We start from the raw sequence: 23332 nt of genomic DNA on the forward strand, positions 1-23332 counted from the left end.
TGTGACCCACCCCTCATCAGAACAGGGGAAATAATACTTTTCAGACTGGAACAAAGCCTAATCTAACAGACTTTCAGATTTAGCAAAAGTACACTGTGTACCTTGTCTTTTAGTTCTGGATATTGTCTCGGTAGAGGGTACAGGGAGACTGGGAAAGGAGGTTTGTACGAAAGGGGATAGCTTTAAGTGTGGATGCTTGGTTATTCCTTAGGTTCTTTTGTCACTTAGATGAAAGTGTACAAAGAACAGCTGTCATTTCCAATATCTTGAAGCCCACAGAGGCACTTGGATGCCATCAGAGGCAATCGCCAGTGATAGACAAAAGATGTTTTGGAATCTATTTATGTAAATAAAAATACACACACAGAGGGTAATATCTAGTGCAGGAGTGCCTTTAAAGTTGTATTAAGCATGTTGCCTATGGGGTATGGTAGTGAAACGGGAGCAGCTATGGGTATAGAGGGAGAAATAAGCCAACGTAAGAGCTTTGCACAAACCAAAGATGACAAAGTGACTAACTCTGAGCAACTGCTGTTAAATAGTGAGAAGGTGTATGACAAGGGCTTAATTTCCAAAATATACAAATAGCCCATAAAGCTCAACAACAGAAAAACAAACAACCCAATTGAAAAACGGGCCAAAGACCTAAATAGACATTTCTTCAAAGAAGAAATACAAATGGCCAATAAGCACATGAAAAATGCTCAACACTGCTAATTATTACAGAAATGCACATCAAAACTATAAGAAGGTACCACCTCACACTGGTCAGAATGATCATTATTAAAAAGTCTACAAATAACAAATGCTGGAGAGGGTGTGGAGAAAAGGGAACCCTCCTATACTGTTGGTGGGAATGTAAGTTGGTGCAACCATTATGGAAAACAGTATGGAGGGTCCTCAGAAAACTAAGCATAGAGTTACCACATGATCCATCATTCCCACTCCTGGGCATACATCCAGACAAAACTATAATTCAAAAAAGATACATGGACTCCTATTTTCATTGCAGCACTGTTTACAATAGCCAAGGCAAGGAAAACACCTAAATGTCCATCGACAGATGAATGGATTAAGAGATGTGGTACCTATATATGATGGAATACTACTCAGCTGTAAAAAAAAGAATGAAATAATGCCATTTGCAGCAAAATGGATGGACCTAGAGATTCTCATTTTAAGTGAAATAAGTCAGAAACAGAAAGACATATACCATATGATATCACTTATATGTGGAATTTCAAACATGACAAAAATGAGCCTATCTACAAAACAGAAACAAACTCACAGACAAGAACAGATTTGAGGTTGCCAAGTGGGGAGGTGTTGAGAAAGGAATGAGGTGGGAAGTTGGGGTTAACAGATGTGAGCTATTATATATGGAGGAGATAAACAACAACGTCCTACTGTATAGCTCAGAGAACTATATTCAATGTCTTGATAAACCATAATGGAAAAAAATATTTTTAAAAAAGAGTGTGTATATATGTATAATTGAATCGCTTTGTTGTACAGTGACAACAACATTGTAAATGAACTATAATTCAATTTTTAAAAAGTGAGAAGATATATAGTAACACCAGCTTCAAGTGTCTGTGGTGAGAGTTACTGAAATAACCAGACATAGTATGCAGTAGGGTTCACAAACTGTTTCTACTCCCCCTTCATTTATGGCTATGAAGATGCCACCCAGGACAGGAATGGAAGGGAAAGTGTCAGTGTCCTGAGTGGAATTTAATTCTTAAAGTATGAGTAAAAAGGAACCCTTCTACACTGTTGCTGGGAATATAAGCCAGTGCAACCATTGTGGAGAACAGTATGGAGGGTCCTCAAAAAACTAAATATAGAACTACTATATGATCCACCAATCCCACTCCTGCACCCATATCTGGTGAAAACCATAATTCAAAAAGATATATTCACCCCAATGTTCACTGAAGTGCCATTCACAATAACCAAGACATGGAAGCAACCTAAATGTCCATCACAGAGGACTGGATAAAGAAGATGTGGTGCATATACACAATGGAATATTACTCAGTCATAAAAAATAATGAAATAATGCCACTTGCAGCAAAATGGATGAACCTAGAAATTATTATGCTAAGCGAAGAAAGTTAAAGACAAATACATGATTTCACCAATATGTGGAATCTAATAAAAAATGATACAAAAGAACTTTCAAAAAAGAAACAGACTCAAAGATTTTAAAACCAAATTTATGGTTACCAAAGGTGAAATGTAGGGGAGGGGAATAAATTAAGGGGTTGGGACTGACATATACACATTAGTATATATAAAATAAATAGGTAACAAGGACCTATGTATGGCACAGGGTTATTTACTCAATACTGTGTAATAACCCACGTGGGAAAAAAATCAGAAAAGGAATGGATGTATGTATAACTGATAACACTTTTCTGTACACCTGAAACTAACACAGCTTCATAGGTCAATTATGCTCAAATAAAATCTGTTAAAAATACCAGTAAACTTGAGTGTGCTTCATATTCAGGTTCCAACACACTTTCCATAAATGTGGAAAACAGTAAGCAATCTTAAGTTTTTCTGACCTCAGAAGCCCATTCAATTCAATTATTTGCTTATAGAAAGATTTAAAAGCATGGTGCTGAGAGATGATGATGACAGTGATGATGAATAAAAACCAGGAATGCTTAATTTCCTGAAGTGTTTTTGGATGATTTTCCAATTTCTCTGGAGGAATAATTCAAAATCAACCTAATATATGAATAACACACAAAGACTTTGCTGGGGGCCACCAGGAAACAGGTTAACTTCCTAGGAAGAGGCTCATACAGCCTGAATTAATAACACATTCAACCTGAAAACATGAAGCATTTTCTTGAAAGAGCATCAGGGAAAGGGAACAACAATGCTTAAGGTGCTCTGGAAAGGATAGAGCAAGGACCAGTGTGTTGCAATGAAAATACACTGGTCCCCTACTACCTGTGGTTTCACTTTCTACAGTTTCAGTTATCTGTGATCAACTGTGGGCCGAGAATATTAGATGGAAAATTCTGGAAGTAAACAATTCATAAGTTTTAAATTGCATGCCATTCTGGGAAGCATGACGAAATCTTGTGCTCCCCCTTTGGGATCCCCGACCACCAACATCATCACAGTGTGAAGCTGCAGCATCACACAAAGCAGATAGTCCTTCTGAACTATCACCAGAAGGCCAACAGTAGCCTAACACTATGTCACAATGCCTGCATCATCACCTCACTTCATCTCCTCATGCAGGCATTTTAAAACCTCACATCACCAAAAGAAGGGCAAGTATAATACAGTAAGGTACTTTGAGAGAGAGAAAGAGAGATCACAATCACATAACTTTCATAACAGTATATAGTTATAATGGTCCTATTTCATTGTTAGTTATTGTCACTAATCTCTTACTGTGCCTAATTTATAAATTAAACTTTATCATAGGTATATATGCATAGGAAAAAAAATTATTCAGGGTTCAGAACTATCCACGGTTTCAGGCATCCACTGGGTATATCTTGGGACATAGCCCCTGTGGACAAGTGGGAACTATTGTATACAAATATGGCTCTCAGAAATGTCTTCTTTTGAGACTCCAAAGAGGGATATAAAGTACTCTTCATAAATCAATTAGATCATTAACGAATAAGTTGAAGAACTGTCCTCTCCCAACGTGAACAGAAGTTTCTAAGTTTGAGGGAAAGTATTTTTTATCTTGATCTTTAAAAATTAGGCAGTGGCAACGTAGGCATTCTAATAAAAGTGGACAAGCCAAGGAACACTGCAAGCTTGCTGACACTGGAGACAGCGAAAGTGACCATGCTGGCCACTGTGAGAAGGGCTGCTGGCATCAGTGATCTTTGCTATAGCAAAAGAAACCACTCTGGATTTTCTGCAATGATGGAAGTTTGATACGAATGGATGCCATCCACAGGGTCTACAAAACTACACTAATAAGAGGTATAAAGGATGAGCTTGGGATCGAGGTCTCTGCCCCCTTACAAGTGGACAGGCACTGGGGAAAGAAGCTATAGCATCTCTGGGGACCTGGGTGTCTTCCTTTCTCTTCCTTTGCCTTTCTCTTAAATTTTAGCAGAATGGCTGTTTCCCTCTGTGCAAGGATTCTCTCAGATCGCACTGGGTCACGAGTTTTATGGCTTACTACCTGAGGAACAGTGATAAGAATTTTTCTCTTCATCTCATATATTTGCAAAGCCTTGTGGAAAAGACAAAGAGGGAGCCATTTCCCTTAAATTTCTAGACCAAGGGCATTGGGAAGAAATTAACAACCAGGATTTAAATCCAAATAATGTCCATTTCCTTGGCTTTGCATTGTTTTCCCCTAACTCTGGGGATAGTAAGAGCTGGTTCTGAGTGGGCAGTCCAGCCAGGGGGTGGCTCTGATTTTCAGGGAAAATCTGCAGGGTAAGCTGAAAGGAGAGGCAAATCCAGGAAACTTGTGATGCATTCATTCACCTTCAGATTTCTAGACCTGGGGAATCCTGAAGCTAGGAAAGGCCTCACAGATTATCTGGTCAGAAACTCCAATCTGGGGTCCTTGAACAGGCGGGGATCCTCAAAGACAAAAAAAAAGGGGGGGGCTCTAAAAGCTTTTCTTCAATAACTTTAAAGTTTAAAAGGAATCATATACATTTAACTTTCAACAAACTCCTGACTGATGATGACGCCAGGTAATTAATTTGGTTTTTAGCATTGGGAGCTCGTGGGGATTTGAGGCTCTGGTGGGCTGATGACACCATGGGAAAAATACAGGAATGGGGCCTTTGTAGTGACAACACTGGGAATCAAGATCAAGATCAAATCTCACTTTGTAGGACTGGTAACTGAGATTCTTAGTGAGTTGATGGGTTATGTAGAATGACTGGGTGGGCTTTTTGGAAGCTCCTAAGGCCCCTCAGTTCACATAAATTCTTGAATGAAAGAAGATGTTAATGTTTGTTTATTTAGTTCAAGATTGAATAAGTAGCATTTCACTTTTTTACATTTTTATTCTGTCCATGATTGGATGCTGGAGAAGGAATTTGAAAGAGAAGATAGCCTGCTTTTCTCAATTTTTCTTGGAGACCTGGTACATGGCCCAAAGCTTAGAATGAGATGCAGACATGTATGGACTCATTCCCTCTTTACTTTATAGGACTAGAGCAGACATTAGCCTCCAAAACTGAAATCCTGTTTGTCTAAGCAATCTGCTTATTGATGTATTAAATGGTGCTTAAGATTTGGGAGTTTCCTTTGCTGGGACTAAACAAGTAACTGAAATAAGCTTCATGCTTTGAGAAGTGCACTGTATCTAAGTTAACCACACAATCTCACACAACTGAAGTGTTTATAGAAAAGAGTAGCTTCCAATGCTAGGAAACTGTCTGTGTATATATAGGTCCTCTGTGCGGGGAGGTTGAAAGAGCATGCGAATCTATTGCTAGACTTTGTTCTTCATCCCGTCTGGAAAATCACTGCTGCTCACATCACTGCTCCTGACTGTCAAAGAAGATAAGGTGTTTCAGAAAAGCACTTAAGGCTAACATACCTTAAGATGAGTTAACACTGCCATTGATTTCCTAGAATTTCTTAGCAGCTGAGTCTTGGTGGCTGGGCTGATATGAACTAAGACAACGTGAATTAAGCCTTGGTGGCTGGGATGATTCACTAAGAGGGGGAATCTTTGTCTTCAGGGTGTTCCAGCAGGAAACGTTTACACAGCTCAGAGAAATGTTCAAGAGGAGGCTGAGCCCCACCTATTTAGTCACCTCATTTCTATGAGCTCTAATCATCCTTGGCTTCACTTGGGTAAGGCCTCACTTGGGAAAACCCAAGGAAAAGTTGAAAAAGACTTTTGAAGGTAATTATTTAGTCCTTATGTTCTGAGAAGGAGCAAAGGGATAGGAAGAGGACCCAATGTCAAGAGCAAACTGGAAGACTATAGTGTTAGTCGTGACTATTTCTCTAAGGCTTAACTTAGCGCATTTGTATTTGTCTCGTCGAGATATTATTCACATATCATAACATTCACTGATTTAAAGTGTACAATTCAGCAGTTTTAGTACCCTCACAAGGTTGCACAAACACCACCACTACCTAATTCTAAAACATTTCGCCCCTCCCTGTAAAAGAAGAAACCCTGTAACCTTTAGCAGTCATGTAGGCCTGCATCAAATGACTCACTCATTCATTCAAGTCATTCAACAGACACACATGGAGCACTTGGTAAGCTCCAGGCATGAGATAATTTAACCCTGCACCTTGCAGCAGGGGCACCCACAGCACGGTGAACTTAGCCATTACCTTAGAGAGCTGAGAGTCTCTTTCAGGATTTACAGGAGAGTCTGTAGGTGTGAGACTGGGAGCTAGAGGTGGGTCATTTATCCACAGCGCAGGAAAGCTGAGAAGGGAGAATTGTGATTGACAGAAAGTATACACAGGGGTTATATGCTCTGCAGGAAGTTTTGCTCTGCTGCTTAGGTTCCTTTTAAATACCCACAGGCTCGTAGCTTTTAGGAGTTATTACCCTCCCTGAGGGCACAGTGGCCAGCAAACCGAACCCTGCAGGTTTTTAGGCTACTCTGCCTCTCGTCCACATTTCCTGCTTAGTCTATGTCCAGCTGCAAGACTTCTTTCCATCTTTGACCGTTTCCATTTTATTTTCTTTCCCTCAGTTTTTTTTTTTTTTTTTGCCTGTCTTTTCCCAATTATTTATCCCTATAAATCTCCTTTGCTTTCATCATCTCTTCTTTTTTCCTCTCACTTTTCTTCTTTTTTTACTGGTCTTTTTCTCCCACATCCGAGGTACCCAACAGGCTTGGCTGGGAGAGCTGCCTCAAAAGGGAATGTTTAGAGGTAAGAAAGTCATTCGGTCTCGTCTCTATACACTCTCATCTTTAGAGAAAGTGTGAACTCAGTGGTCTTTCCCTTCTTCCAAGGGAAGGATACTTACAAACATATCAATATAAAAGAATACATATTCACCTCTTACTGTAAACCGGACACTGTACTAAACTCTTTACAGAATTTGTCTTATTTAATCCTCCCGATAATCCAAGAAAGTGGGTGCTCTCATGAGCTCTGGTTTACAGATGGGAAACCCCAGCCTTGGAGTGGTCAAACCACTTGTTTAATATCAGAAGCTAGTAAATGGTGGAAAGTCACAGAGAGTTAGCTCTATTTGACTGTGGAGCTAAAGCTCTGACTTTAGAATGCCTTATTTACTTTCTGGGTTTCTCTCTCTTTCCTCCCACCCACCTCCCACTTGAGCTGGCTCCCCCTCTCTTCCTGAAGTGAACGTGCTTTAGAGTTGGCCTCTTGCCAGCTGTAGTGAGCAGGAGGATCCTTGGCAGGGGCTCAGCCCTGAGTTCCACAGAGCATTGTAACTGCTGGTACTAGGGCAATAAAACCTTAATGGTCTCCAGAAAAGACGGTTGTAAATACTTCTAAACTCCCACTTTGGGTGTAAAGGTTCACGCCTCTCTTCCCCCTCCTTCTCTTTTTCCTCCACCTCCCTACCCCCAATTCTCCTGGGTTTCATGAAAGGGGCCATGCATTAAAACAAGGCACAGAAATCCCAGCAGCCTCCAGCTGCAGCCAGGGTTGTGTTTTGTCTAAGGAACATTCTTTAAAAAAAAAAAAAAAAATAGGAATCAACTTTGTTAAGGATCACAGGCACATAGCGTATGCTTTGGGGAGCGATATAGAGAAAAAAGTGGCCGAGGAAAACGACCAAGGAGGACAAAAGGAGGGAGACAAAGAATAACCCAGAGGTATAAGGATGCCCAGAAGAAAACTTTGTGAAAACGACACCCAAGGGATTCTAAAATATTTCCTCCCTTGATTACTTTAATATTGTTACCTGGACCCTGACACTCCAGCTGTGGGCTTTCTGAAAAATTCATTTGGCTGTTTGGAACTGACCTAGGGAAATAAACATCAGCAGAGGCCTGAGCGGGAATGAAAACTCATTTCTTCTTCCTTCAGGGAGCAAGAGAACAGACCCCAGGAATACCTGGGGGCTGATGCGTGCATAGTAACAAAGGGGCCCTTTTTCAAGTTTCCTTTTTGCCCCAGCCTAATTTTGGAGAAAGTGTGAAGGGAGGACAGTGACCTAGGAAAGTGACACTGGGAGAGGTATCTTGGGAAGCGTGTGACCTAAGTCCCAGCCACCACCCCAACAAAGACACCCTCATTTTCGTCTCCATGCAGAGACGGCCCTAAGGGAGGAGAGCTAAAGGGCTCAGGTGGAGGAGGCAGTGCCCGCCAAGGATGCTGAAACCAAGGGGCTTGGGCCTGGTAAACACACCAAAAGGATTTTATGTGCCTGTGTGCTAAAACCCCAAAAGTCTTGGTCCAAATCCTGCTCCCCTCTTAGTTTCTAGCCCCCTGTGCATTTCACAGGAAATTAAATCTGTGTTTGTCAGATTCCTTTACCCTTACCTCACTGACAGGAGGGTAGACTGGTGGTGGCTTATGTACCAGAAACTCCTAGGATTTGTTTCTTTCATGAACTTCTCATGCTTTTCTGATCAAGACTGGAGTCCAGTGGCAGGGCCGGAAGCAGCCGGGCCGATCCTTCACAGGCCAGCTCCACAAAGACACACTGGCCACTGAAGTGTGTTTGTGGCGTGCATGGGTGTGTTTGTAGGCAGCCCAAGTATGTATGTGCATGGAAAGGAGAGGGATCAGGAGTGGATCGTTAACATTTCACCTGTTCACTGAACTTCAAATCTCAAACTTAAGGGAAATGTTTTAAAAAACTTTGGGAGTTGCTTTGTTTGCTTCCTTTCTTCAGATGTCATTTTGGGAGGAATGTGCACAATTTTTCTATTTGCTTCTGCCTTTCTTCAAAGGCTCCTGGACGGCAGGAATTGTGTCTTAGGCATTTTTGTCTCTCAGAGCCTAGTAGAGCCCCTGGTGCCCAGTAGGTGCTCAATTGTTTGTGGAAAGGAAGTAGAAACCTTTAACGGGACACTTTAGCCATCCCATCAGCTCCTCCTTGTGCCTGCCTCTCCTACTTTAGCCTCTTGTGGATCTGTAACCTGATTTATCTCCAAAACCCCAGACTTCTCTCTCATTCCTTCACTCTCTTTTCTTTTTCTTTCTTTTCTTTTTTTTTTTTTTTTTTGATACCTTTTAAAAAACCTCTATACGCATGACCTCCAAATTTCTTTGTTCCCACCCTCCCAGACTGCCTTGCCCCCCATCTCTACCATCTGGCTCTTGGGAATCCTGCTGTGGGAGAAGAAAAGTGCCAGGGTGAAGGGACTCCACTGGCATCTCAAAGCAGCATGGCTGAGACTGCTCTTCCAGGACCCTTTTCTTGGCAGAGCTGTCCTCTTTGCACCAGTCTGGGGCAGGAGCCTCAGACTTCCCTGCTGCTCCCATCCAGCAACAGAGTGGGCAGTGCAGCCTGCTGAGGTCCCAGGGCTCAATGGGTCAGAGGCACCCCTGGGCCTCAGAATCTGGGGAGGGTCCAGGGTGTGGAGGGGGAAGGTGTCTGAGGTTGTAAGTCTGAGATGCTGCCTGGGGCAGGGCTTCGCAAACAGTGCTGCTGTACAAGGGGTTATGGTTCCCGGTGAGATCTCACCCTTTTGTTGGACACTCCAGCTGCAAACACCATTGTGTGAACCGTCTTCATCTATTTCCTCTACAGAGAGCCAAGTCCAACCTCTTTCTTTATCACAAATGCTTGGCTCTAAGAATGTTCTTGTTGCTTGCTGAGCCTCCAGCCCTCAACTTAGCCTGTAGTTCTCCAACTTTAGTGTGGCTCAGAATCTCCTGGAAGGCTTGTTAAAACACTGGGTATTGATCCCCAACCCCAGGGCTTCTGTTCAGTAGTTCTGGGATGGGCCTGGGGATTTCACATTTCTAACGCATTTCCCCAGGATGCTGATACGAATGGGGGGACCACATCAGATCCACAGGTCCACTGATCCACTCCTTAGAAACTTCACATCCACACTTTCTCTCAAAATAAGGACTGCCATTTTCTGAGCTTGCTCTCTGCTTAGCTTTTTAGATGTTTTAATCTCATTTAATCCTCATAGTTCCTGTTAATATTCCCACTTTAAAAAGGATGAAACTGAGGCACACAGGTTTTACATTTTGTCCAGGCTAAGTGCTGAAGCTGTTTCAAAGCTGGTCAGTATTGACTCTGAAGCTTGTGTGTTTAATCACCTGGCCATATTGCTTTAATGGTCTAAGGATTTTTTTCACCGACATGGATGTCTTCGTCTTCTACCTTATAAACATGGAGCTTTGCAAACAAGGTGCCCTTTCATTCTGAAACTGCACACGCCCCCAATTTCTCTTTGCTGCTGGCTAAGTAGAGCAGGAGAAAACACACATTTAATCTCCATTAAGTCCTTCAGACTTTTGGGAAAGGAAGTCTAGTCTGACTTGGGAATAAAGCCTGAAGTATTGAGATTTTTAGAGAAAGGCAGTTTTATTGCCTCCAATAACATATGGTAATACAAATGAATGACTAACTGGAACATTTTTCCAAGAATTTCTTTTGCCTTTTATGATAAATAAACATGGCTCATTTGTATACAAACAACTATGCTACAGATCAGGGGGTGGTTATTTGAGTTCTGGTTAAAAATACGTAAGAATTTTCAGCTGATTTTTTAGAGGCTCAATATGGATGGAGAACCCACGCTTGGGAATCTTTAAGATCATCCCATCCAATGGATTGTTTTCCTTTTGCATCTGGATTCAGGTCATCTGGGTCTCTCAGGAGCACTTCCTGGCAGAATTCACAAATAAGAATTGTTTGTGAAGGCAAATGTGATGCTTACCAATGGAGCAGGCTAGCATTTGCTTTTCAATAAGGACAGTGCTGACATCTTGGTGCTTTGCCCCCGCAGAGATTCCCACACTTACTGGGAGTTTGTCTAGGTTTCAGAATTTTTCAGAGATTCACTGTGTCTGCAGGGGATCTGCACAGAATCTATAACATATGCAATCTCAGATTTTATTTTGTTTTGTTTTGTTTTTTCTCTTAGCATTTTTTCCCTCTGCCCACACAATTCTAATGCACCACACTTTGAGAACCACTGCCAGGTTGTGGAGAGGGCCTGGGGGTGGGGTGAGGTTCTCAGATACTCCATCCTTACCTGTACATAGACCTGCACCTTTATTAACAAAGCCCAATTTCTTGGGCTCTACTCAAGACCTGATTAAAGCAAACTTTTTAAGAGTGGACCTGCATATCAGCATTAATAAATCAGCAGCCAAACACACAAAACAAAAAGCTCACTGGGTGATTCTAACATGGGGGCCACTGGTGAACACCACGAAAACAGTCTGATTTGGAGCAAGACACCTAGGGGTATGTTCAGCTGCAAAGCAGAGGACAGGGAATGCTGAATGGTGGACAGGTGTGTGTCTTTTCCAAACTGGAATGAACTCCAGTGATAGAAGACCTTGCCTTAGGAAAATGCCCGGAGAGGCCACCTCAGTTCTTCCTATACCTGATTCACTCGTCCTCTGCATCCGCAGTACGGGGCCACAGCCCAGGACTGTCTCTGTCACCATCAGCCTCAGGTGCTTGGGGCAGGACCTTGACCTCACTTCTGCTGGGCCTGGCGGGTGTATGGCCCTCTGTCCCAGGCTGCTTTCCGGCTGCTAAAATCTGGCAGCCGCACACAAACCCCTGCCACCTGGTAGTTTCTGAACGATATCCCTTCAGCTTCAGCCCAGGGGCTCTGGCTTTTCTGTTTGTTTTCTTTTTTCTCTTTTATTTGAGAAGCTCAAGAGAACTTAAAAGCAGACCCTTGAAAGCTAAGCATTTCTAATCACATAAAGGTGTCTCTGTAGGGCCTGGGCTGAAGAGGGTTTGTTTGGGGGCTTTCATCTTACTGTGTATCCCCTTCCTTCTTCAAATAATCTTCCTGGGCTCTTATCCACCCAGCTTCTTTGCTGGACGCCCAATCCCATCATCTCCAAGTTTGGGGCCCAGAGGGTAAAGGAGCAAGGGAGGAGGGGTGGCCGAGGGCCTGAGGGGGAAGGGAGGAAGCCGTCGGCCCCCATGCTGGGCCCAAGGAGACTCTGTGAGAAAGCCCCTCTCCATCTGCAGCCCAGCCCGGCGGGAGTCAATTAATTCTGAATAACCTAAACCGACAGAGGTATTTGCATTCACAACCTGACTGATGACCGTATAAAATTGATTTATGAATTAAAGTGCTTCCCCTCCCTTTATCCCGATTCAGGCTGTAATTGATTATACGTGCTGCAGCGAAATTAAATAAAAGAAAATTAAAAAGAAAAGAAAAAGGAAAGTGAAAAAAAGGGAGGCCCTTGCTTGGCGGTCCAGGATTCTCAGGGCTCCCCAGGATTAGCCATTCTATTCATCACTTATCATTTTTTATTTAAAAAGTTACTTCCCCCTTTGTCTCCACACCACTGCTCCCACCCCCATCTCTGCTTTTGCCTGCATTTTCCTCTCTGGCCTCTGCCCACTCACTGATCCTTTGCGGTGAACGAGCCAGTTACCCTCATGTTCTCTGGACAGGAAGAGAAGCCCAGAGAAGTAGGGCTTCTTCCAGGTAGCATTGCACCCACAACAATTTGAGGAGTAGGCAAAGTTGTCTTCCATCTCTGCTTCCCCTTTGGTATTAGTCTCTCTTCTTGTCCCTTTTTCATATGCACACAATCAAATTCTCCTTGCAGGAAATTCTTTCATAAATATAGTCTCAGTTAAGCAAGACATTTATGCTAAACTTTTCAATGGCTCATTCCTCTCAGCAGAAATGTACCAAGGAACAAAGCGATTAGGTAAAGGATAAATGTCTAATTGTAAGATTTCAAGCTCCTCCTTCTACCTAAGGGACAAGTGTTTTCTTAGAGGAGGGTCTTGGGTAGGAACGTAGGGGGACTGAATTCTAATCCTCTACAGAGCATGAGAACAGGCTTTGGAAACAGCTGGACCAAGACTCTGATAATTATTAGTCGTGTGTCCCTGTGCAAGTCACTTAACCTTCCTTGCCTTCATTGACTTCTATTTAAGACAGAGGTACCTCCCTAAACTGAGGTAATACATGTAAATCCCCTTGAAGTGTGGCTCAGCAAATATGGCAGATCCTGTGCAAACATTAGAGCCTACTGCCTTGCTTGCTCTGCTTAGGAAACAGGCAGCACTGACTCAAAAGTTTTCTGATAGGAAAATCAACAGCTTTCTCCCAATTCCAACTCGGTGTTGCTATTTGGATGAGAGAGAACTGTTTTTCATTGCCAAACCTAGACCCTGAGAGCCGACTGCCGTCTTTATTTCTGTAACCACAGAGATCCTGGCACACAAAATACACTGTCATTAATTACACCATCTCACTCAACTCACCCTCACTGCTTCTTCACCTTTGGTCTTCCTGGTTCTACCTCAGAACCACCAAGATTTGATGTCCAGTTCCTGCTACTTCTGCTCCTGCTGCCTTGTTTCACTGACTTTGACAGGTATAGTATCCGCTCCTCTCCTCTAAAATGCTAATGGGCAGGTTTACAGGTAACCTCATATTAAGTGCTGTCAGCCACACTTCACAGAGAGTTATACAAAATAGGGAGAGGTTGCCTAGGCCTGGCCAGCAGAAGCCCACTCTGTTGACACCCAGAGCAATGCACACATTCCTCCACCAGGAGCTCAGCTCAGAGCAGACCTCTGAACGAACGAACGAGGGCAAGGACGTGAACTCCAAAAAATCGCCCTAAGAAAACTGAAAGGTGGACCCTCTTCAGGGAATGTTCAAGAGGTGCGCTACATGATAAGAAAGTTTCCAGCAGATGTTCAGGCAGCTCTAAGTGAGGAGGTAACCTAGAGAGGAAGCTATTAAGGAGTTCACCGTGTTCTCATCTTATCAGGCGAGGCAGAGTGCCTCTGCCTTGAGGTGGGGCTGGGTATCCCAAAGCTTCATGTGTCTCCTCTACTCCCGGCTGATCCTAGCAGTCCTTTTTTGAAATGCAATAAGGGAGGAAAAATGCTTAAGCTGTTTTTGGCCCTTTACTGTTTGGGACGATTGACGTAACTACAGAGTCTGGGAGCAGGTTGGGAGGGCTCTTGTGGGTGCCGAGGGTGGGGCTGTGGGGAGCACAGAGGCATCAGAGGGTGGGTGGGAAGGAGAAGCCTGAGGAGAGAGACGACCTTTGCAACTTTGCTGTGGAAGCCCACACATTCATGGGAAAGAAAAAACCCCAAATGCATTTTAAGTGTATGTGGAAGTCAAGAGGCTAACACATTAACAGAGGGAAGGAACCAGTTGAAGAAATCTAAAGTGGATGGTTCTGATTGAAACCAAGTCCCCCTAAAACCAAGTTCCCTTAAGATGAATCTTTCTATCCAAAACTTTATTCCATTTCCTGTCTCATGCCTATTACCCAACAGGATTGAGAAGTATCAAAGAAAATGGAGAGGTGAAAACTGAGCAGGACCCTATATGGTACAAAAGCCCCTCTGGAACCCTTGTTTCTTATTTGAAAAAAAAAAAAAGCTTTAATCTCTTAGCCCTTCCCTGAGCTCCAAAGAGCAGGCTCAAATAGTTACTCACCAGGAGACTGAGGGAACGCAGAAACAAAGGAAAAGCAGTCAGGAAAAAATAGGTCAGTAATAACACAGTTTTAGTTCCTCCTCGAGGGATATACATAACAATCTGACCATATCTTTGCCTTGTTCTGCAGCAACCAAGATCCCCACCCAGGTGGAGGCTGGCGACTACATGCTGACCACAAGCACACAGACCCAGACTGGTTACAACCCGAAGGTTGATAGTTAAGATACCTAAACCACCACTCTGTTACTGCACCACTAACCAATCAGAAGAAAATCATGCCCCCTGCAATCCTTACCCCAAATGTTACCTTTATAAGCCCTTCTCTGAAAAACATCAGGGAGTTCTTGTCTTTTGAGCATGAGCTGCCTCTTCTCTTGGTTTCTGGCCTATAGTAAATGCTGGTTTTCCTTCACAAAAACCAGTGTCAGTAGACTGGTTTTGTTCTGCAGAGTGGGTTTGGGAACCTAAGAACCTCTTCCCAAAATGGAACAAAGAATTTGAGGACTATGTTCCTGAGGCTGAAGCAGGTTTTTAAAAGGTTAAGGGTGGAGTGTAAATACAGCATTGAGCAACCTGGGCATTGGCTTTAGAGGATGAAAGTGGTCTGTCTGCAGCATGTGACTGGAAATGGCATCTCTAAGTGACTTCTCAGACAGAAGTCCAGGTTCCATGGGCCACAGGTGAAGTGGGATAGGTTCTTCTGGGTCAGCTGACTGCCTCTCCTTCACAATGGTGATACCTTAATGCCCATTTTTCCCTGGTCTGGGATCCACCATCAGGCCATTTGGACATAACTATGACCTTAACTACTGCCATGTTAAGCTTGGAAGAGGACCAAGAATAATTGTGAGCAATTGGTTCCCAGAGCCTTGGAGCCAGCCAGTTAATAAGCCAGATGGGGAAGTGCAGAGACACAGAATTCTGGGAGGCTTACTTCTGTAGCTCTACTTCAAAATGAGAAAAACCTGCACATGGATGTTTAGAGCAGCTTTGTTCAGAACTGCCAAAACTTAGAAGCAACCAAGATGTCCTTCATCTTGGAAGGTGAATGGATAAACAAACTGCGGTATATCCAGATAGTGGGATATTATCTGATAATAAAAAGAAACAAGCTATCAAGTCAAGAAAAGACATGAAGGAACCTTAAATGAATACTGTTTCAGTGAAAGAAGCCAATCTGAAAATACTATATACTATGTAATTCCAACTACATGGCCTTCTGGCCAAGGCAAAAACTGTGGAGACAGTAAAAGCTATTAGTGATGGCCAGGGGTTAGAGGGGAGGATAGGGAGGGAGGGGTGGTTAGATACAGCATAGGGAGTTTAGGGCAATAAAACTATTCTGTTTGATACTGTAATTGTGGATGATTTTCACTATACATTCGTCAAAACCCATAGGATGTATAACACCCTAATATATACTATGGACTTTAGTTAACAAATATGTATCAATATTGGCTCATAGGTTATAAGAAATATACCATCTTGATTCAAGATGTTAATAATAGGAGAATAGGAGAATCTGTAGTGAAAGGAGGTAAAGGAATGGGGAGGGAGAGAATATTTGGGAACTCCCTTTATTTTCCACTCAATGTTTCTTTAAACCTAAAGACTACTAGAAAAATAAAACCAATTAGAGAGAAAAAGAGAGACATTGTTTTGCCATTACTGAATTTTAGCTGCTTGTTGGAAAGATCTTACATGAATGACAATTTATTTTGTCAGTGTTAATGGCAGGCAGGAATGATTTCTGAGGACACAGAAACAGCTTGCTGATATACAGAAGAAGATACAGCCAGAAATAGTAATGCTGTTGGGCCTGAGTGGCTGTCCTTGCTATGGTGCTGGTGGCAGGCTTAGGACAGTGCACATGGCACGACTCTGCTCTCACAAGCAGAATCTGATCCTCCTTAGACGATGAATTCCTGGAGCTTTCAAAGATAAAGAGAACAAAAGGTCAAAACTCATACTTATGGTAAAGAGTGGAATCTGCAGAGAATGGAGGAAGAGTTGTTGAAACCACAAAAATGAGATCCTGGAATCAGTAGTGTCGTAACAGCCCAGTCAAAGATTCCTGGCAAGTCACTCAGCCACATCAATGCTTTTCCTTGAACATCTTCATCTCTGCTGTCCCATGGGTTAGCTTTCCAACTTCAGTACAAATGTTTCCCCTGGACTCTTCTCTACAGATGTTACAGAGAACGTCTCTTCTTTTGTTTAGAGAAAACCCAATCTTACTTCTGGTCTCTATCTTCAGCATCTTCCAACATTCTGGACAGTTTCGTTTCTTTGGTCCCGCCACTACAGAGGGGCCCAAGCTGGACTCCAGCTCTGTCTCCACTGCTGTCTGGGCCCCTGATTTCACCTAAGATTATCTTTCTATCTGCCAGAATCTGGCACAGCCCAGACCAATGCTCCTCCTATTCTCACTGTGATACTTTGTCTACTTGGCCTAGTTTCCCAATCAGTTCAGTGCTCAGCAATCATACTTCAGGGAAATATGTCATTTATAGATAGTCCTCTCTCTAAGTCAGCTCAACAAATGGTCTGACCTATAAAATCAGGCTCTGAAGAATCTTCAAAGGAAAAGAATAGCCCTTTTTCTTGGAACTTGATTCTGAAGCTAAGATGTGTGCCAGTTAAACATAGAGAAGAATCCCAAAGCAAATTAAAAAACACAGGCTTGGTGGTGAGGTACTGCCTATGTATGTAAATGCCAAGAGAATTCAAAGAAAGGAAGAGATACCTTTGGGAAAGACTTGTCAGTGAAGACTTTTGGAAGAAACTGGTGTATGAGAGCCAACAGAGAGCTTGTTCGGCCTAATGTCCTTACTTTCCTTGGCTCAGCAAAGAGATTAAAAATAATCATGGTTTGAGTCTTCAAGAAAAGATATGATCAAATCATAAAACCAACCCAGAAAACACACATACAAGGAAAAAGTAAAGTAATAGCAAAAAAAATTCACCACCCATATATTTTTTCACCTTATCTGATCATGAAGTTTAAACCAGGTGATTTCAGAACACCTCCCATATTATCCTTTCCTTCTTTTACCTCGATTTAATTTCTGGTGGTGTTGGAATAGGAAATTAATAGGATAAAAATACAAACAAAAGTACCAAAAGTAAAGTTGCCAAACACAACTGCGGGCATCTCAAACAAGTTGTAAATAGTGTAGAGTTCAGAGCAGAGTAAGGGAGGAAGGATGAAGAAGGATCCTGCTGGTTATGTTTTAAACGATAAGTCACTTTCAACTCTGCAAATGAACAAGCTGTCAGAAAACATGATGCCTGGCCATAAAGTCTAAAGGCTGAGAGACATCTCTGTACTCAGAATACTGTTATTATGTCATTAATGTTCTCTCTTTGGAAAGGAGGACAATAATCTCTCCTAGAGAACTGTGTTCATTAGATAATTGATAAATATAAAAAATTTTGAACAGTGCCTGGCACATGGCAAGTACTAAAGTATCAACTTAATATTCACATGTGATAAATACATGCTCAAGGTAAAAAAGCAAATAAAAACTCAATCACTCCTAAAATTTGGTTGGTATGTTATTTTTAAGTAACCACATATTTGTTCTTTTCAAAATAAATGATGTCTAGAATAGAAATGAGGCAGGTTAACTGAATGTTGGTCTGGATTTAATAACAAATCCATGTTTTCGCTCAGCTGAGGAATTAACATCCGACTACATTAAAATGACTTTTGATGGCCTGATATTAAGATGTCCAAAACAGGCATGTGTTCAGCCTATTTAGAAACACTGCACACAATTGTTTCCTGATTAAAGAGTGGGTTTATGGGGATAAACCAACGTCACTAGAAAAATGGGCTTGTTCCATTAGAAGGACCTTATCCAACCGTGGGGCCAATGCTCCAAACCTTGTGGAAGAGCAGGTTGCCAGTCCCTTAAGTTTCCCCTGTGGCACCCACCAGAGTCCCTGTGCCACCCCAAGGCTCTCTGCCTCACTGGGTCGGACGTCCCCACTAAGTACTGGCCCCTGCTGGTCTAGCCATATGCTGGTAGGTGCACGGAGAAAGGGTTCCCTGATGTGTTCCTCCAAGACCGTGCATTTGGTGGAGGAAAAGAGCAGCTGGCTAGAGAACGCTACCCTCCTGACAATCTGGGGAAGACCCTCCCTGCTATGACCTCACTGAATTCTGCCTATTTGTTTCCGTGAAACAGAAGAGTGGGGACACACAATCTCTTTGCTGCCTGAATGGCATTTTTTCCCAGTCCTTCCAGCTCTCAGCATCTGAATCTAATAAGATGAGTTTTTAAGGACAGCCCTCTGGGCCTCAGTTCCTCGTGGTTCCCCTGGAGAGGAAGACACTTGACATCCTATTTCAACCCCTAGACCTCTTTTAATTTTTATTTATTTATTTTGCTTTTTAGGGCACACCCATGGCACATGGAGGTTCCCAGGCTAGGGGTCGAATCAGAGTTACACCTGCTGGCTTACACCACAGCCACAGCAACACCAGGATCCGAGCTGTGTCTGTGACCTACACCATAGCTCACAGAAATGCTGGATTCTTAACCCACCGAGAGAGGCCAGGGATTGAACCTGCAATCTCATGGTTAATGGTTAGATTCGTTTCTGCTGTGCCACATTAGGAACCTCCCCTTGACCTCTTTTTAAAAGACACATTTCATTTCTCCAAAATGACTCTTTCTCAAAGTACAAGACTATGTTTATCTGGATTCCTAGAGATATTTCCCATGAATCTGGGGGCAAATCTTCCATAAAACAATGCTGGGCCATGGAGCAGCGACCTGAAGAGTAAAGAGTCTGAGCTACTGCACAGCGGTAACTCGTCTCTGCAGAAGGTCATGAAAGATTTGAGGTGAAGGGCAATTTGAGAGAAAAGTAGTCTGCTGAGAAAAATACGCTGAAAATGTATCCCTAATATCAATATCAATATTTGATCCCTTGATCAAATGTATCAATATCAAAATTAATTCAGAAAGTTTGTGTTTGTGAAAAGCCGAGTGCTTATACAAATATTATTTCCGAAATGAAGAACACATGCAGATAGGTGAGGCCAGTAATACCAGAAGAGCAAAGAAATAAAAGTCAAAGCTCTAAGTCTGTAGGTACCAGATAAACAATTCTGGTTTTGAAAAACAACTTGGAAATCTTAAAAGTTATTTCAACATTTACAACTTCAGTGTATTATCCATAGCAGAGGTAATGCTTTTGTTTTTATGTTGAATATCTTTACTATTAAAAACTACACTCTAGAAAGGTATGCATTTTTCAAATGCAAAAATCCTTGGGATATAATTTACCCTGGGTCTGTGGTGAATCGTTCCTCAGGGTGTGATAATGGCGTATCTTTTCCAATTTTCTCTCTGGGTTAACCAGTTTTAGCACATAAACATCATCATAAATAGAAGGGGGGAAAAGTGTCCCCTCTTTAAAAAAACGTGAGAAAGCTCAAATAACAAGATCTGCTGTAAAATTAAAAATCTGATTTCAACTCTGAGGAAGAAGTTGTAAAAACTTGACCACTTGTGATTCTGAAGTGGGCCTTTGTAGCTGTTTCCTGAACCCCTGGAATAAAGAGTGTTGATTTGCGATGGAATCTCGAGAGCCTGCAGTCATATATTACAATATGTTGTAAATCCAGAGGGTACAATATAGATTTCACAGGGGGCCCTGGGGTTAACTGAAATTCCATCTGTTTCTTCTCTGTGGCAAACTGAGTATCCTGGGATGTCAGCCTGGGATGAGACAGGGTATTTACAATTTTTCATTTCTAGGCTAAAGTCGAAGTTTGCCTAAATCTGCTCCTCCCTCCTTTCTACCTCCTACCTTCAAGTTAAAAAAGTTTACAAGACAGCCTTTATTTTCCCCACAGCTGCCCCCAGGCAGCCCCCCTTCTTTCCAGTGCATGCCGGGCAATGCCATGTATTCTTAGACTCCCAATGGCCCCCATTACTGTCAATTAGTTACGGAATGCTACAGGGATTCATGCCTGACAGCTCGGGTAAAGGCAGGAGAAATGGGCTCAGTAGGGAGCGAGGGGCCTGATTCTTTTTTGTGCACAAGAAATACCTTTCTCAGCAAGGCTTTTAATGGCCTTCCCTTCTTTCTTTCCCTCTGCCCAAGCGTTTCGCACCCCCACGATCCCAACACACGTATACACATAGGATCCTACAGTCACACCCTGAGGTGTTTGTGCGATGATTGCGCAGGACTGTGAGAACTCTCAGAGCAGGATGCTCTGACATGGCCTTATAACCTCCCCGAATGACAGAGCTTTAAAATTCCAACTTCTATCTTTGCTATGATCTGATTCCTAACTTCCTTTCTTCAGAAGGTTTCTTGTTACTAAGTGCGTCTTTCGCCTCTGGCTTATTAGCAGATTTTCCTTCTGCAACTCTCCTGCCTCTGAAGAAGAAACACATCCTTTGGCTGCAGACCCTGGGTGGGAGCCTGCTGCCCTGTGATGGCCATGGGTTGGGCAGTGGCTGTGATTGGCACCCCCTACCACTCCCAAGGCTTTCTGACTTCTGTCTCTTCGTCTTGCCTTCCTCTCCTCTATTTTCCCACAGTCCCCTTTTTGCCTCCTCTCTGTGCCTCGATCATTCTGCTCACTCTGGAGGCTTGAGGCCAGGGATTTTGCTCTTGTTCTCTCTCTCCCCTTCCTTACCCACCCCAAATATATTTACCATGGAAAGACAAAGAGACTAGGTTTTATTCACCAAAATACCTGCACTCCATAGGATAGCACCTGGCACAAGGAGGGCCAATCACATTTGATGAAAATAAATACATGAGGAGTTCCCCGTCGTGGCGCAGTGGTTAACGAATCCAACTAGGAACCATGAGGTTGAGGGTTCGCTCCCTGCCCTTGCTCAGTGGGTTAACGATGTAGCGTTGCCGTGAGCTGTGGTGTAGGTTGCAGACGCGGCTTGGATCCCGAGTTGCTGTGGCTCTAGCGTAGGCCAGTGGCTACAGCTCTGATTCGACCCCTAGCCTGGGAACCTCCATATGCCACGCGAGCGGCCCAATAAATAGCAAAAAGACAAAAAGAAAAGAAAAGAAATACATGAGCAAAAACTCATTGGAGGCAATACCAGTGGTGGTTCTCAGGGTTAAGGAGAACCCAGCCTCACACCAACATGGTTTGCCTGTTCCTGGTCTGCTGTCTTTGTTTTTTGTTGTTTGTTTTTTTTTAAATTTTATGGTTGCACCTGCAAAGTTCCTGGGCAAGGGATTAATTCCGAGCCTCAGTAACGATGCACTAGATCCTTTTAACCCACCAGACTGGGCCAGGAATCGAACCCACAGCTCTTCAGCCATCCAAACTGCTGCAGTCAGATGCTTAACCCACTGTGCCACAGAAGGAACTCCAGTCTTTGCTCTTTTATATGAGTATCAGTTAAAAAAAAAAAAAAAGATTTAAAATGAAGATACATTTAGGAAAAGCCAACCAGGAAAATAGCAGGAAATAAATACAATGCTTAAAATGATTACATTTTTCCATATGGGTTTGGGGAAGATGACAGAGTAAAGACAGAGCAGATGGCATTTTAGAGGAAAACACTCTTTGGGACAACTCACACCTGTGTTACACAGAGTTTCAAGACCTTTCTCTCCTGAAGCCTAGCCTCATGAAGGGTACTGATAGGCATCCACGGGTGGCAGCAGGAATTCACGCCCGCCTGTCTAAACCAGACATCTGTAGAAAGACAGGGGGAAGGTCCAGGAGGGCAAAGTGACAGAAACAAGTGAGGGCCAGAGGGTGGACTGTAAATCTTGGAGGGATTTTCAGAGCCCAAGAGGAAGGGTGTGGGCATTATTTCTTTCAGGGCTCTTGCATGGGCAACACTCTGTTCTGCAAGATGAGGGTATCTTATACTGTCAATTCATCAACACCCATATATTTGCTTTAAGATTCCTACAGAATTGTCAAGCTTCACATTCATGCCACCTGAGATGAATTTCCAATGCTTTCTGATCATCAAATCTGCTTTACTTTAGTGCTTTGCAAACTTTAATGTGAATCAATTGGCAATCTTGTGAAGATGCTGATTCTGAGGGGTGTCCCGAGAGTCTGCATTTCTCACAAGCTCCCATGTGATGACTTTTGTTGCTGGTCCATGACACATTTGCGCCAGTGGCAAGATGTTACTTCACCAACTTGGCAAGAAATGGAGAGAGCTTTATGAAGATGGATTGACTCTGACCTGAATTAAAGAAGTAAAGTCTCATTAATAGAGATTTTGATTCCTTACATAAGAAAACTATATATTTAGATCTATATTTTCATAACTTTCCTTTTTGGTAAATGAGTGCAGGTGGTGCTTGGAAATAATAAATTAACTCATGATCTAGATGAACTAAAGCTCTTTGTCCAATATAAATTTCTTCTTTTAACATACTTGAATCAGATTCTATCATAAAATTTTTCTTTTTTATCTTTTTGCTGTAAACAGTGGAATTACTTTATTATAAAGAAAGAAATTAGCCATGGTAATGATAAGTGAGGTTACTTGAAAGAGAATATGACTATCTATCCACCTTGCTTCTTTCCCAGCTGCTCAAGAAAAGCCAAAAAGAAAGGATGAAAGGTGCCTATGGTTCCATTGGTAGCCAATCAATAAGATTTTGTTTGAAAAGAAGTACAACAAATATCCACACCTGCACATGGTTAATCCTACCCAAGGTATTTGCTCTCATAAACACACAGGCTTGGGACTTAATTTACACAGGCAGCTTGTATTTATAAATCCATGGAGAATCAGCAGAGGACAGCT

General features: G+C 42.6%; 1 protein-coding gene across 11 annotated transcripts in view; it reads right to left on the minus strand.

Moving 5' to 3' along the window:
• GTPBP8 (GTP binding protein 8) overlaps nucleotides 1–23332 on the minus strand; it is a 201139-nt gene that overhangs the window by 98561 nt on the left and 79246 nt on the right. For 3 of the 11 annotated variants that reach the window (XM_084991282.1, XM_084991283.1, XM_084991281.1), the window contains one exon: nucleotides 21250–22762. The exons of the other annotated variants lie outside the window; for them this stretch is intronic. In XM_084991282.1, the coding sequence (XP_084847408.1) occupies nucleotides 22639–22762 (124 nt within the window). In that variant the 3' untranslated portion in view covers nucleotides 21250–22638. Of the gene's footprint in view, nucleotides 1–21249; nucleotides 22763–23332 lie in introns of those variants that run through there. 11 annotated transcript variants of the gene reach the window in all.

Source organism: Sus scrofa, chromosome 13, assembly GCF_054392235.1.
Source record: "Sus scrofa isolate SSC_HxYL_T2T_F1_AM1 chromosome 13, Sscrofa_HxYL_maternal_Yorkshire_Landrace_v2.0, whole genome shotgun sequence".
Taxonomy (NCBI): domain Eukaryota; kingdom Metazoa; phylum Chordata; class Mammalia; order Artiodactyla; family Suidae; genus Sus; species Sus scrofa.